The sequence below is a fragment of the Pistacia vera genome, unplaced genomic scaffold, assembly GCF_008641045.1.
Source record: "Pistacia vera cultivar Batoury unplaced genomic scaffold, PisVer_v2 Contig314, whole genome shotgun sequence".
NCBI classification, from domain to species: domain Eukaryota; kingdom Viridiplantae; phylum Streptophyta; class Magnoliopsida; order Sapindales; family Anacardiaceae; genus Pistacia; species Pistacia vera.
Window position 1 is genome coordinate 254,342 of NW_022196129.1, and position 15,011 is coordinate 269,352.

At 31.9% G+C, this 15,011-nt stretch overlaps 2 protein-coding genes across 7 annotated transcripts; both read left to right on the forward strand.

Annotated features, from left to right (window-relative positions):
- The first annotated feature begins 280 nt into the window (after window positions 1-280).
- LOC116136475 (histone acetyltransferase MCC1) lies at window positions 281-6,375 on the forward strand. Of its 3 annotated transcripts, XM_031422175.1 has the most exons (7): window positions 311-391; window positions 484-524; window positions 1,965-2,189; window positions 2,274-2,418; window positions 2,822-2,921; window positions 3,002-3,230; window positions 5,794-6,375. In XM_031422175.1, exons 3-7 carry the CDS (start codon window positions 2,083-2,085, stop codon window positions 5,972-5,974), a joined length of 762 nt encoding a protein of 253 aa, XP_031278035.1. In that variant the 5' UTR covers window positions 311-391; window positions 484-524; window positions 1,965-2,082; the 3' UTR covers window positions 5,975-6,375. The 3 variants fall into 3 exon arrangements, with proteins under 3 accessions (XP_031278034.1, XP_031278035.1, XP_031278036.1); XM_031422174.1 differs by lacking the exon at window positions 484-524 and having other exon boundaries at window positions 281-391; XM_031422176.1 differs by lacking the exon at window positions 484-524 and having other exon boundaries at window positions 322-391; window positions 1,953-2,189.
- Window positions 6,376-8,294: 1,919 nt separating this feature from the next.
- Window positions 8,295-13,853, forward strand: LOC116136481 (THO complex subunit 7A-like). 4 transcript variants are annotated; one of them, XR_004129038.1, is made up of 5 exons: window positions 8,295-8,589; window positions 10,112-10,731; window positions 12,101-12,262; window positions 13,294-13,394; window positions 13,613-13,853. XR_004129038.1 is itself a non-coding variant. In XM_031422181.1 (3 exons), the coding sequence occupies exons 2-3, from the start codon at window positions 10,138-10,140 to the stop codon at window positions 12,227-12,229; spliced, it is 723 nt and encodes a 240-aa protein (XP_031278041.1). In that variant the 5' UTR covers window positions 8,296-8,589; window positions 10,112-10,137; the 3' UTR covers window positions 12,230-12,524. The 4 variants fall into 4 exon arrangements, 2 of the variants coding, with proteins under 2 accessions (XP_031278041.1, XP_031278043.1); XR_004129039.1 differs by having other exon boundaries at window positions 13,329-13,394; XM_031422181.1 differs by lacking the exons at window positions 13,294-13,394; window positions 13,613-13,853 and having other exon boundaries at window positions 8,296-8,589; window positions 12,101-12,524.
- The last annotated feature ends 1,158 nt before the right edge of the window (window positions 13,854-15,011 follow it).

Sequence of the window (15,011 nt, forward strand, 5' to 3'; positions counted from 1 at the left end):
TTTAGTGTTAAGCGTCCTCTAAATGATAATATTTATTTTCATAAAGTATATAACCTTGTTAAAGGAGTTAAATTTTGAACTAAAACGATTTTAGGAGGCTTCTTGATAATTAATTGATCCTAGTAGGGGTTTCAATATTTTCCAAAAATTATGGGCGCCAAAGAAATTAGATGATCTTTTAGGGCTCTAATTATTTTACAGCCCAAGTTTTCTGATAACCCTCAAAACCCACAAGTTTAAGAAATTAACAACGGGACCCCAAAACTATTAACGACATCACAATACAAAACTGAAGAGAAAAAAAAAAAATATAAGAAGGAAGAGTTCAACCCAAACAACGAAGCGCTTTTTTTCATTCCTCACTCAATTCTCTTCACGAATCCCCAATTGGGTATATTTACTTTGCTTTCCTTCTGTTTCTTCTATTATTATTTTATTAATTTTTCCCTTGATTTATTAACATCATTATTGTCGCGTGATTAGGCTTCGAATTTTGTGGGTTTGCTCTTCTCCACGATTTTGAGGCATGTTTTCGTTTCATTTCATTTCTTAGTTTCCAATTTTTCGGTTCTGATTTGTGCTCAACGAAAAACGATTCATGTTAGGGTTTGGCTGTAATTATCTTCAATTGTTACTGGGCTTGAAACGCTATACTTCTATTTGAGCTCAAATTGGAATAATCAGTGTTATAGCTTCAATTTGAGCTCAAGTTCTAGTTCATTTTCAAGCTATTTGGAGTCTTGCTGTTCGTATTTGATGCTTTCATGCTTCATTGTGTATATGGATAGTTAATTGTCAATTTGGGTAAACTTTTTTGTTTGTTTGTTGAATGTGGGTAAAGTATAGAAGCTATAGTCTGGATATAATTGAGTTTTCACCTTTTGGAAAAACAATAATAAACATATGAATCTTAAAGTTCAAATCTTTTTATTTATTTATTTCTTATGTTCCTGGGAAAGCAGAGTGTGAGAAGTGAGACAGTGTTTAGTAACTTAATGTAGCTATTTTGATTTTGAAGTTTTTACTATTTTTTGGGTTTTATTCAAATGTTTGCTAAAAACTCTGGAACTATATCATGAACTATGAGGTGCTGATAATTAAGTTGTTGGTGATGAGTGACTGTGGCTGACATGAAATTGTGGGTAAAGAAAGACTAGTAGGTGTAGATTTTGAATTGTGAAATATAATGACAAGATTTGAGAATCCATCAGTTGTCTGCTCTACCTTGAAAAATGATTGTATATTGGTGTGGGTGATTTGAACTGTCATCAAATATATCAAAACTATGTAAATTGATAATCAAAAAATTGAAAAGAAGGGTGACATGAGAGAGTATTTGAGTTGTTAGGCTTGTGGTTTGCTCTTTAGGTCTGAGTTTCAATTGCTCTTTATTCTATTAGGACTCAACTTTAGTTTATGCTATAAATAAGGGACTTCAAAGACGCTGAGTTAAGCTCAGTTTGAGTTTATATGTTGTTTCTTGATATTCTTGAAGTCAACAAGGTTTTGTTCTTTATATTTTTGGGTATTCTTTCAAAGATTTGTGAATTATCCCTTTTCTTTTATTTTATCTCGATGCCCTGTTTTTGTGCTGAAGTTATATATTGAAAACTGGAACTAGTTAGTTAGAAACTCACAAGTACCTGAGTCCAGAAGATTTAACAGGCCATTGAATAATCAAGTATTGTATTATTGTTTCGAGACAACACATTATATACGTGAAACTAATAGAGAAGTTGCCCAGGTTTATGGAAATGGAAGAAGAGGAGCAATGCAATCAGATCTTTTAACTTTTTGAAGCTTCTTTGAATCATTACAGACCTTCTCTTTCAGATTTAATGTTTCTGAGCATGATCACCCTTTTTTCCATTTTTTTATTTTTTATTTCTGTCTGTTCGTTGTGGATGCATATTGCTATTGCTATAATTATAATGATCTAATGAAAAGTAAAGTTCCTTTTACAGTTCCTACCAACTAGTGCATGGCGGCTGTGGCTGATGTGGCTTAAATGGAAGGAGAAGTTAATGTAAAATTTCTCCAAACATATCTTACGTTTGGTGGGGATTAAGAACAACATTATCAATGATAGATCCAAAAGTTGCCTGCCATCCAACAATATGCTATAGGCCCATAAGACCCTCAGATTTGTTGATTTTAGAGCAACTCCATGCTGAATTATTTCCAATTAGGTAAATAACCTACTCTGTTGCTTTCTTGTGGGTTCTAAAAAGTGTATATGTTGCATTTTCAAGAATAAGCTCTCATCTCTTCAGGTATGAGTCTGAGTTTTTTCAGAATGTTGTGAATTCACGTGATATTGTGTCTTGGGGAGCTGTTGATCGTAGTCGACCTGATGGACAGAGTGATGAACTTATTGGATTTGTTACTGCACGAATTGTGATGGCTAGAGAAAGTGAGGTGTGTCCTCTTTGTGTGTAAGGATGACTTGTTTTTATTCCTTTGACCTAATTTGTGGGTTCTTTATCTCAGTACTGAATGCTAGTCATATACTCATTATGTAGCATCATGGGATGCGCCTAATCCTAAGTGGGTTTGTTGAAATATGTTAAATAATTTGAGAAAATCTAATTCCAAATCCTTTATAGACATTCAAAGGACAATACTAGTATTGAAACCTCTATGGTTGATTAAACTGGTATAAAATCTTTATGCTTGATCATTTTATATTATAATAAGTGCCAACTAACGATATGTGGGTTACTTGACTATTCCACTTCATTTTCTTAGTTAGAAGCGTATTCTGCTGACAATCATGTTTCTTGCATTGTTGGGATTCATTTGAATCAACATTACTTTGCAGATAGCAGACTTGCTCAGTTATGACTCATCAAAATCAGATCAAACCCTAGTCTACATTCTGACATTGGGAGTATTGGAATCTTATAGAAATCTTGGAATAGGTAGGGGCTTTCTTATTGATATGTTTCTTGAAACTGTTGTCATCCCATAACTAATAATTTGGTTGATGTCGTAATTGCAGCTTCTTCACTTATTCATGAGGTCATGAAATACTCTTCAAGTATCCCAACATGCCGTGCAGTTTACTTGCATGTGATATCTTATAACAATCCGGCCATCCATTTGTACAAGAAAATGTCATTCAAGTGTGTGCGAAGGTTGCATGGTTTTTATTTGATCAGTGGTCAGCATTATGATTCATACTTGTTTGTTTACTACGTAAATGGTGGTCGTTCTCCCTGCTCACCAGTGTAAGTACAAAACATACTTTTCTTTCTTGTCTATTAAGTTATAAATTTACCTTTTAAGGACTGCATATTTCTCAACATTTTAGCAGAAAGTTAATCAACCTGCTATAGGCGGAGGGTTGAGTTTGTTTAGAGTGGCTTTTAGCCACTTATTGACATTGTTAATATTGTTTATCCTTTATGAGATAAAAGTTCCTAATGAAAAAAAGAAGTAAATGATATAAGGGAACAAAAAATATATACACTTAAAGTTGCAACTGTAGAAAACTCCAAAGCATACTTTTCTGGATTAATTTAGAATATAAATTAAAGTAGAATGGTTAAGTTTGGATTTTTTTCTATCCAGTTGAATTTGGCCAGAATAGATCTTCTTTTCACATGTAAATTATAATATTAACCTGTTATATTTGGATTCTTGTGCCATCACGACTATATGATGTCTGAAAAAATAAATTTTACCTTTAATATGTTGTCTTAGATAGGATTTCCATTTGCCCCTTATTGTTACTGAGTCTTAAGAGATTTGTTAAGTTTCTTCACTATTTCCATGATTTGAAAATAGAGGAGCCATTCCCTCTTCTTCTTTTCACAATGTTTAGCTCTCTATTTTTAAGTTGGGATATATAAGTTTTAAATATTTTGACCATGGTAGGATCTTCTTAGGCTAACCATTCTTCTGTTCTGATCATTTGATTGGTTTTCACCCCACCAAAGTGATATGGTAGATGTTGCCTCTAAGTCTTGTCTTGATAGGAGTTGATAAGGGGACCAGTTATAATTTACATGAGAAAAGGCCTATTCTTGCCTCTTTCTGATTGCTTTGATATGGAGAAAGACTAGAAAGATGGTAAATCAGTTCTTCCTTAATTGGGATGTGTCATGCACATTGTGGTAAGGGGTTTTTGGCTTGGAGGATATGATTTGCAGCCCTGGACTCTACAACTGTATTATTGGAGATCACTGACTTTGGCCGCTGGTGGTGGCAAACGTTGCCTTTTATGTTTTACTTCAAAACCTATTAATTTTGAAGAGATCCCTCCTATCTTAGTGAAGTTTATTCCCCTGAAGTCCTCTCCCATCAAATGTTTCTGTGATATTTAAAGATAAGCAACCATTTCAGAACTGCCCTTTGGGGTCTGTCTGAAATTAGATTTTGATGCATAATTGCTTAAGAACCAAGGATTGACTGGAAATAGAAGTTTTTTTCCCTATTGATGAAGGGTGATTCAATCTGTTTGAAATTAATTGTTCAAGGTGATGTCATAAACATTGATTAATGTGTTGTGCTTGAGGGTCTAAGGGAAGTCAGTTCTCTTGCTAGGAACCTTTATGTAGGGGGTTTTTTATCAGATGCTGACAGAGAGCTGTCTTTGAGCACTTTTTTTTTTGTGCTAGAATCATAAATTTGGAACAGTTGAGCCCTTTTTCTGATGTTTGGATATATGAAAATCTTGAGTATTGATGAAGAGAATGGTCTGTTTAGGAGAATACTCAGCAGATCTGTTATTTGCCCCGAGGGTCAAGGTTATTTTTGCCTTAGTTTGCTCATGTGATGTCATAAACATTGATTAATGTGTTGTGCTTGAGGGTCTAAGGGAAGTCAGTTCTCTTGCCAGGAACCTTTATGTAGGGGGTTTTTTATCAGATGCGAGAGCTGTCTTTGAGCACTTTTTTTTTTGTGCTAGAATCATAAATTTGGAACAGTTCAGCCCTTTTTCTGATGTTTAGATATATGAAAATCTTGAGTATTGATGAAGAGAATGGTCTGTTTAGGAGAATACTCAGCAGATCTGTTATTTGCCCTGAGGGTCAAGGTTATTTTTGCCTTAGTTTGCTCATGTGAATTTGGTTTAAGATAACCATATCTGCAAACATCTGGCTTTTTATATTTATCCTAAGCATAAAAGCTCTATAATTTCAAGAAAATATTGGCGGAAGTATATTTTAAGCATGTGATATTCAGATTTGTTTTTCATGGGACATAATAAACATTTCAATCATTTTCTTAGAATTTTTTAAGGGGTTGGGTGGTGCTAGTCAAGGAGTTGGTGATATCTAGCATCGGTCAACATAAAAACTTTATAGTCATGAACTTGTCTCCTATTACTGAAACGATAATATCATTCTTATTTGAGGTTTGTTTGTATGATGTGATACATGCTTTTTAGTAACATTCTTAAAAATAATGAACTCCATAATGTAAATTACGTGGTAAGTGAAATGACAATCATCTATTAGTAGGTAAGGTTTTTTGTTTGTTTGTTACAACTTGCACGCCTCTAATGGGCCAGCCTTAATTGTTGGTGTTTCCTTTCATCCTTAAATTCTCTAATTCTGGTGTTGACGGTATAAGCTGGTATGATATGATTAAATTGCCTCTCCTAACGCTTTGGTTTAGTCTGGTAAAAGATGAAACTCATTTATCATAGTTTCCGGTATCACCATATATATATCACATCGGTAAAGTTATTTGTTTGTCTGTTTGTTGGTGTTGGAAGTATTTTTGGAGCCTGTATCATGCGGGTTTTCAACTAGTTGCTTATGTCATATCTACTGTATTCTGCAGGGAGCTTCTGACAATTGTGGTGAGTTACATGAGGAGGGGTCTTAGTTCATTGGCTGCCAGGCTAAGGAAGAACGAAGAGAAGGTGCCAAGATGGCTCAAATGTAAAGAAACCCGTTGCCTTTTAACAACACAAAGCAGGAGAAATCTGAAAACAGAGTGTAACGGGTTTGAATGCGTTTAAGTTTTGACATATTTATTTCCATTTCCATTGAATTGTAGGATGTGCTGTGTTACTGCTTCGGCAATGGTATCGTGCTTGCTACAACTCTCGGATTGATTTCGTGTATTTCAATCCAAGTTGATTTAATGGTCGTTATATATTACCGAGTCAGTAACATGGTAGGATCCTTCAATTGCATAGTCCAAAGAGGGACCAGAGGTAATGTTCTGAGATGTTATTACTGATCTTCTTATTCCTTGTTTATCCGCATTCATATTCCATGAAGCTATGGTATGTATTATTTATATTTGTAAATTTCTTTAGGTAGCAATCTCTATTTATCAGTCTGTCGTTGATAACACAATATTGTCATAAGGTGTACAAAATGAATGTTTAATAATATATTTGTCCATTTCATGTTCCTTTAATTTAGAAGTATGATAATCCTTATGAATTTCTCTCGCTATGTGCAAATAACATCTAAAATTCTATTGAATTTGTGATAGTATATCGGATAAATTCGAGTCTGTTATTTTATGAATTTATTTTGTATTTTTTGAAAATACTAAAAATATTGAAAATTATTGATTTACAGAAAATGAAAATGTGATGGTCATATTTGTTTGAAAATGGTATTTTAAAAATAATAAAAATATAATTTGATATAACGTTTGACAACAAAGTCAAAACATAATAAAAAACTAGATCTTTAATTTGATTTAAATAGTTTTAAATTTTAAAAAATATAATTTTAAATAACGTTTGACAACAAAATTTAGTCAAAAATAGGTCTTTAATTTGATTCAAATTTTTTTAAAAATTATAAAAATGTAATTTGAAATAACGTTTGACAATAAATCATAATAAAAAATAGATATTTAATCTGATTTGAATAAAGAGTTAAATTTGAATATATGATATATATGGAGAGAGTAATTGAGATTTAAGTTTCATATAGGTTCCTTTTAGAAGAGAGAACATATTCATAAAGGAAAGGTGACATTTTTTAAGAAAAAATTATACTTTTTTGTTCTTTCACGAAATAAACCGCAAAATCATAAACAAACAAGTATTTCACATTTTCGAGGATCAAAAAATTATAACAGAAAATTGGGTGTAAACTTGTCAATGGATTGTGTTCAAACAGTTTCGTATCTTGTTGTATTCTTATCGTTTAAAAATTTTTTAAACCAAATCTGAACCGTTAACTTATTAGGTCTTAATATGACAACCTGAACTAAAAGCATTATTTTTAACAATGTTATTTTATTAAGTTACCCAAACTTGATCCATTAAAAGTTTTCACCAATTCTTTTTTATTTTTCAAATTAAACAATGAAATAAAATATGATCTTATAAATATTAAAATATTAAATCATATACCTAAAAGTCTAGAACACATAAATATTAAAATGTATAAAAAGCTTAATAAATATATAATCCTACGCATTGTTATAATTTTTTTTTTCTTCTTACAATACTAATAATATAAGAAAATTCAATATTATATAAAGTATCATTTTCAAATTTCAATATAGTGTAAAATATGATCGTCCTTCCGCTAAAATATTATCATTCAAATCATCTACAAATATTAGTAAGTATTGCTTAATGATTGAACTGTTATTCACCGTGCACCATTCACTCTAACTAATGACAATAAATTTTATTAATATTTTAATTAATTATTGATATAATATTCAAGTTAATTAAAATTCCAATCTTAATGTAAAATTAATATTCTAATGAAGTTAATATTTGAATTATTTTAATATTAAATATAAAATTAATATTAAAATAACCCGGTTAGTAGTATCCTATAATAAATTCCCTATTTAATAATATTTGTTCACCAAGTAAGTAATATCTGGTTAACCTAAAGGGGTTGATCAGAGGGTAGGTTTGTTCTCTTTTTAAAATTTTTGGATTCAAACCTTAAAACCAACTACCACAATAATATTTGGTCGTTGGTAGACTATTTAAAAATTGTTATTCTGAAATATGTTTTAAGTTAAGTTGATTTGAGTTAAATCAAATCGGATGAGATTTTGAAAATGTGTTTGATAAAATATCTAAAAATTATATCAGAATTAGATAAAATATTAAATAAATTTTTGATATATTTTTTTTAAAATTTTTTTAAAATAGAATAGTTGTTTGATACATTTTTTGAAAATATTTATTATTTGATTATGAAACTTTTTTTTTTCAGTTGAAATAATTATTTGATAATTTTTTTATCACTAAATTTAAAAAAAAATTCCCCACCATAATTTCAACAATTAATGCATAATTAAAAACTAGAGATTGAGTATATTACAGTATCCTTAATAAATACCTAAATTAATAATAGAAAGCTACTACTAATCAATCCTTAAAATCCTTACACAAATATTCCATCAACAATTAGGAGATAACTATATTAAAATGAATCCAAAGATTTTGGAAATAATGTGTCTTCAAGCATAGATTTAATTGTTTTGAATTTTTTAAATCCAATTGGGTATATTTACTTTGCTTTCCTTCTGTTTCTTCTTTTACTATTTCTTTATTTTTTTCACTTGATTTATTAGCATATTATTATCGCGTGATTAGGCTTCGAATTTTGTGGGTTTGTTCTTCTCCACGATTTTGAGGTACGTTTTCATTTCATTTCATTTCTTTGCTTCCAATTTTTCGGTTCAGATTTGTGCTCAATGAACAACGATTTATGTTAGGGTTTGGTTGTAATTATGTTCAATTGTTACTGGGCTTGAAACGCTATACTTCAATTTGGAATAATCAGTGTTATAACTTCAATTTTCATCAAGTTCTAGTTCATTTTCAAACTATTTTGGAGTCTTGTTGTTCGTTTTTGAAGCTTTCATGCTTCGTTGTGTATATGGATAGCTAATTGTCAATTCGGGTAATTTTTTTTTTTTTTTTTTGTTGAATGTGAGTAAAGTATAGAAGCTAAAGTCTGGATATAATTGAGTGTTCACCTTTTGGAAAAAACGATAATAAATATATGAATCATAAAGTTCAAATCTTTTTATTTATTTTTTTCTTATTTTCCTGGGAAAGCAGAGTGTGAGGTAGTGTTTAGTATCTTAATGTAGCTATGTTTATTTGAAGTTTTTACTATTTTGTGGGTTTTATTCAAATGTTAGCTAAAAACTCTGGAACTATATCATGAACTATAAGGTGCTGATAATTAAGTTGTTGCTGATGAGTGACTGTGACTGACATGAAATTGTGGGTAAAGAAAGACTAGTAGCTGTTGATTTTGAATTGTGAAATATAATGACTTAAGATTTGAGAATCCATCAATCGTCTGCTCTACCTTGAAAAATGATTGTATATTGGTGCGGGTGATTTGAACTGTCATCAAGTATATCACATGTAAATTGATAATAAAAAAATTGAAAAGAGGGGTGACATTTGAGAGTATTTGAGTTGTTAGGCTTGTGGTTTGCTCTTTAGTTCTGATTTTCAATTGCTTTGGCCTACCTACTCAGTGAAAGTCCAAGGGTTCTTACTTCCCAAAGATTGTAAGGCTCAGCAAGGGTCCTAGTTTTCTAATCCAGTTCATAAATGGGTTTAAAGAATTTATGGGTTAAAATTAGTGGAGGGGAGACTGGAGGTTACAATTAGATGAAATGCAAATAGTGGAATTTTTTGGAAATGTAAGGTCATTTAAGAGGAATATTTGTTTTAGTTGGCCGAAGGAGTGAGAAGCGTCAAATTGAATAATTAAAATCTTCATTTTTTACTTTTGGCATAAAAATAAACTGGGCCTATTTGAGTTTTATTATCTGTGTACTTTATTTGTTTTTTTGTGTATACTTGGTATCCTCTAATACGATAAATTCTTTTATGATTGAGCAGTTTAAAAGTTGAACAATCAATGCAGTGCATAATTTTATTACTGAATGGACAAATGTTCAAGTATTTAAATTCTGGTAATATGAAAGAGTATTTGAATAATGTCTTTTTTTGGGCTTTGTTCTGCTTCAAGATAAGCCATTTGAATATTCCAGAGCCACTTATAATTCCTATATAAAGTTTATTGCTTAATCGGTATGGATTGTGTTTGTCAAGGATAATCACTTGCTAATACAGCCAGCTATTTTAGATATGTGTGACATATGTAAATTTGCTTGTACATATATTTTGCAGGATTTAAATAACAATAAGTAGCTTAGATGTTAGCAAAAGGAAGGAAGGTTCCTGTCAGGGGAGAAGCAGCGCCAGTGAACTATGCATTTGGCCCACATGAGGATGACGTAATAATAAAGCACAGACTTCTAACCCGAACGACCACCACAAGGGGTGAACCCCCGTTGAAGAAACTTCAGAAGAAGTTCACCTCATTTGTTCTTGAGATAGAGAAGGATGAAGATAACTATAAAGACTGTGCAAAACTTTCCAAAGCTTTCTTACAGGAGTTGTCCACTTTTGAGATTCCACTTCTCAAAAGCAAAGCCGTTATTGATGCAAACATAAGAGAAAAAGAGAATTTTAATGAACTGAAAGAAGAGATAAACAGGCAGATAGCACAGGCGGAGGCTGACATAGAAGATCTAAAGAAACAACTTGAAGAGAGTAAGATTGAAAGACAGCACAAGGAGGAGTGCGAGGCAATTAGGAAATTGATTGCTTTGCAGCCACCAAGATCAGAGACACAGAAGATAATTACAGACCTGGAGAAAGAGATTGCAGCATTAGAGGCAGAGAATACAGCAGGTTCTAGGTTGCTGGAGCTTCGCAAGAAACAGTTTGCTCTCTTATTGCAAGTGGTATGTGCTTTATTTCATATAGTGAATTTGTAACTTACATATTTCTCAACTTCAATTTTCTTTTTTATTATATTTTTTAATCCTTTTCTTGGTCTCACTCTTTTCATTCCATTTTTCAGACCTCCCTGATGATTTTCATGTTTAGAGTTATTATCCTATTTTACCTAATGTTTGTTTCTATTTTCTTTTGTGGTTGTACTTATTTTACTGAAGGGTTATTTTATTGCCCTTTGTTGTAGCATTAGGGTTTCATATGTTGGCTACTATATGTGTAACAGTATTCTACTTTGAAACTAAGCCTTGAGCATGAGTTGATGGTGAGATGTTGAGTTTTGTCCCCACAAGTTTCCTCTCAACCTCTCCAATTTTTTCTTTTTTCTCCCTTTTCTTCCTGCATGTTCTTTCTCTGTAAATTTTTTGTTTACTGTATCTACACCCTAAGGTACCTTGCATAGTAAAAGTTCTTGCATTCACCATTTCTTATGGAAGGATTAAAACTTATGATTTGACTTCAAAAAGGAAGGCTACTGTTTATTTGCTGTGTCGCTGGTGTGTTATATTATAAAATGTAATATAACATAAGATGAGAATATTGATCATGCTTTTCTTCATTTCTTTTTTCCTTTGAGATGAATTAAATCTTTTACATAGATTATTTTGAAATGGTTGATTCCTGTCTCTTGTGTTCTGTTTCATATTGAAAGATATTGTGCATCTGGAGGAAGAAGGAAAAAGCTATTGTATCTTTGATTTGTGTTCTGATTGTAATCATTTGGGTCATTTTGGTTGGAAATGAAGCAAATATTTGTGATACGGTTCGTTTTTGGGTATTTTTATGGGATTTGGTTTCAAGTGAACTTCAAGATTTTCAATTTCTTTAGATGTTTTTGAGGTTTGGTGCGCTGCTAGTTCATCTTAATTTTTAACTCTTCATCTTGTGATCCTTTATAGAATTTCTTTTTGTTTCTATTGGGATAGAAAAAAAAGGAAGTTTTACATCCCTTATTGTTGCATTTCTTCTGGGTAATAAGCATTTGCCCCTTGTTTGTATCAACATGACAATTAAGTTGTAGTATGCTGGATCTTCATTTGGTGACTTATTCGATATGATATGTTGACCTATATAATCAGTGCTCACAATTTTTACTGGTATTGTTATAACTTTTCTGCAGGTGGNAAAAAAGGAAGTTTTACATCCCTTATTGTTGCATTTCTTCTGGGTAATAAGCATTTGCCCCTTGTTTGTATCAACATGACAATTAAGTTGTAGTATGCTGGATCTTCATTTGGTGACTTATTCGATATGATATGTTGACCTATATAATCAGTGCTCACAATTTTTACTGGTATTGTTATAACTTTTCTGCAGGTGGATGAGTTGCAGAATACTATAGAAGAAGAGCAGAAGAATTTGATAGAGGAGATGAGAATGGCTGAAGAGCAGAAGAGTGGGTTAGAGGACGCTAGTGTGGGCTCAGAAGCCATGGCTGTTGACTAGTCCAATGTGGCATCTCAGTTTATCAGTTGTAAGGTTGTCAATTCAATCAAAACTTCTTTATTTGTTCTTAAGTGCAGGTTTATTTTGGTCTTCAGGATTTTGTCCAATGTTGTTGTGACATATTATAAAGATTTTGGAATATGACAGTTTAACATCAGTTTTTCCATATGTAGATACCAAGTTGTTGGAATTGGGAAAAAAGAGTTTGTAATCTATTAGCAGGATAAACATGAATGCAGCTGGCGTTTATTTTCTAATATTGCTTTGAAATGCAAAACTTGATGGTTTGAATGGTCTTATTATTTTTTGGCAAAAAGAAACCAAAATTAGTTTATTTTCTTGAAAATTTAGAAATATCCTTATTTTAAAGACATTTTAATGAGATTTAAATGCCACCCTCATCTTGGTTAATGTTCGACTGAAACTGTGATGTTATTATTTGTTTTTTCCTCCTTTTCCCCATCGGACATTCGAGCATGGATCTTAACTCACAAATGAGGAAGTAAAACTTGAAAGTGATGTTTTCTTGCTTGCTATTTCTGGGATTTGAAATACATTTTTTTTTCACTTATTTTAATCAGTTGAATTCAGTGGTGTTTTTCGCAAAACATATTTATTGAGAATGGCTTCATTTACTGGTCCTTTCTTGAGACTCAGGAATGGGGGATTTATTCATTTATTTTATTATTTTGTTTTTTGATGAATGTTGACTATACTTGGAAACTTATTGATTAGATATTTCCTCTGAAGGATTTACAAATCTTCTACTAGGTTTGGACCAGCAATTGTGAGTCGTGTTCTAAATAGAGTGCTTCACAGGTTATTTGAGGGTTTAATTAACGGATTGAATCCTGTTACATGATCATCCATTATGTACAAAACTAGCTCTCGCTAATAGTTTTGACTTGAATACATGAGGGTGGCTTTACTTTGATGTTATTGAAAGCAAATTCAATTTCTTGTCTTGTTCAGCAGAATTATACATTTTCCTTTCCAAGTGTGATTTGTTCACTCTTTAGGCGTTTCCAAGTGCATGATTTGTGCTATTGTATTTTCTATGACAGGAAAACTGCAATATGATGAAGCTTTTGCCTTGCAGGAAATGTATTAATACCGACTTAACTTAAGACCTTGATAAACAAGATGATTATTAGATAAGAATGAGGTAATGCTCGAATGGTCCATTCCTTCTGTATTGATATTTCCCATTGTTGTCAAGTTAGAACTAGGTAGCATACAATAATGAATAATTAGCCTCTTAAAGCATGTTGATGAGATAATTTTGGAGATTTCTTCTGTCTACCAGTAGAATTCTGACGACAGAAGCATTAGCAGCTGCTTCTTCCTTAAGTTGATACAAAATTCTGGATTTGATTTATGCAGGAATCCCTTCCTTCGTCTACGATTTCAAACCTGGTGTGCCCATGTAAGTTGGAGAGAAAATGTCATTTTTAGTTGGATTTTCCTTGCTACGTTAATGAATGGTTGCATTAGCACTCATAATTTTCTTGAGTAAATTAAGGAAAGAAATGAGACTCAATTTCTGATGTTGGGTTATAACTTACAATAACTCAATTTGTTGACATGTTATATCCAGTTTGCAATTTTACAAACTTTTGGTGAAAAAATATTTGAAACTTTTCTCAGATGTACTTATCAAGTTTATTAGAAAACGTTTTGTTATCTGGTGTCCAAAATGCTCGTGTATTTTGCAAATTTTACCATATCTTTTCTTATAATTAAACCATAGTCACAACAATGGGTGAGCATGGGTAGTGGGTAGAACCGGAACCGGAATCGGAATCTACCCGGAACCGGCACTATGCGGGTAGGTTCTAGTTCCATTTTATTGGAACCGATACTATGCAGTTCCAGTTTCGATTCTTATGTGTGGAGGAACCGGAATCGGAACCGGAACCTAGAAAAAGAACCTAAAATGGGTACCCGATTTGGAACCTGCTTAGAACCTATAGCGGGTACCCAATTTGGAACCTATTTGGAACCTGTTTTGGAACCTATTTTGGAACCTGGGCTCCAATGAAATATTTGTGAATAATGGGGGGTTTCATTATTTTACATATAAAAAATTTAAAATAGAAAAAGTTAAAATTTTAGAGTAACCTAATTAAATAAATATATTGTACAATGATACTTATTACATATAAATTACACCATATTAAAAACTTTAATATATTAATATTAAAGTTTTGATTAATTAATTATATAATTGGAATTAAGATCCAATTAAAAGTGTTTTAATATTATTAAAAGAATCATTTTTGAATAAAATAGTATATTTGATTGAATAATAATATATTTAGTTATTTACTTCAGGAAAGTTGAGATAAAGATCTCAAGGGGTAGGATTGTGATAGAGCATTAGCTATATTCTGCTTGACCTTACACACTCCAGAGCATTTGAAATCTTGATTATGAAACCGCTAGTTCTCAAACTTGGTTAAACACTGCATTTTCAGGAATAAAAACAACTGGGCCAAGCCAGCTCCACACTCACAGAGTTCACAAGTTCAGCAAATTTGAAACCTCACTGCTTCCCTTGTTACCCCAATTCTTGCCATTTAGCAATTTTACCTCTACTGGTAAGAGTGGGGTCTTTTTATGAGAATTGATCACAAGTCGACGCTTTTTTATCGCCATCCTTTATTTATTACTGTAGCTCTGTGTAACGGACATGAACTATAATTACCAGAAGTCTTCATAGAGCGAATTGTCTTTGAAGATCAATGCTTGGCATTTCTCACACAGCGTTTAAGGCCAACGT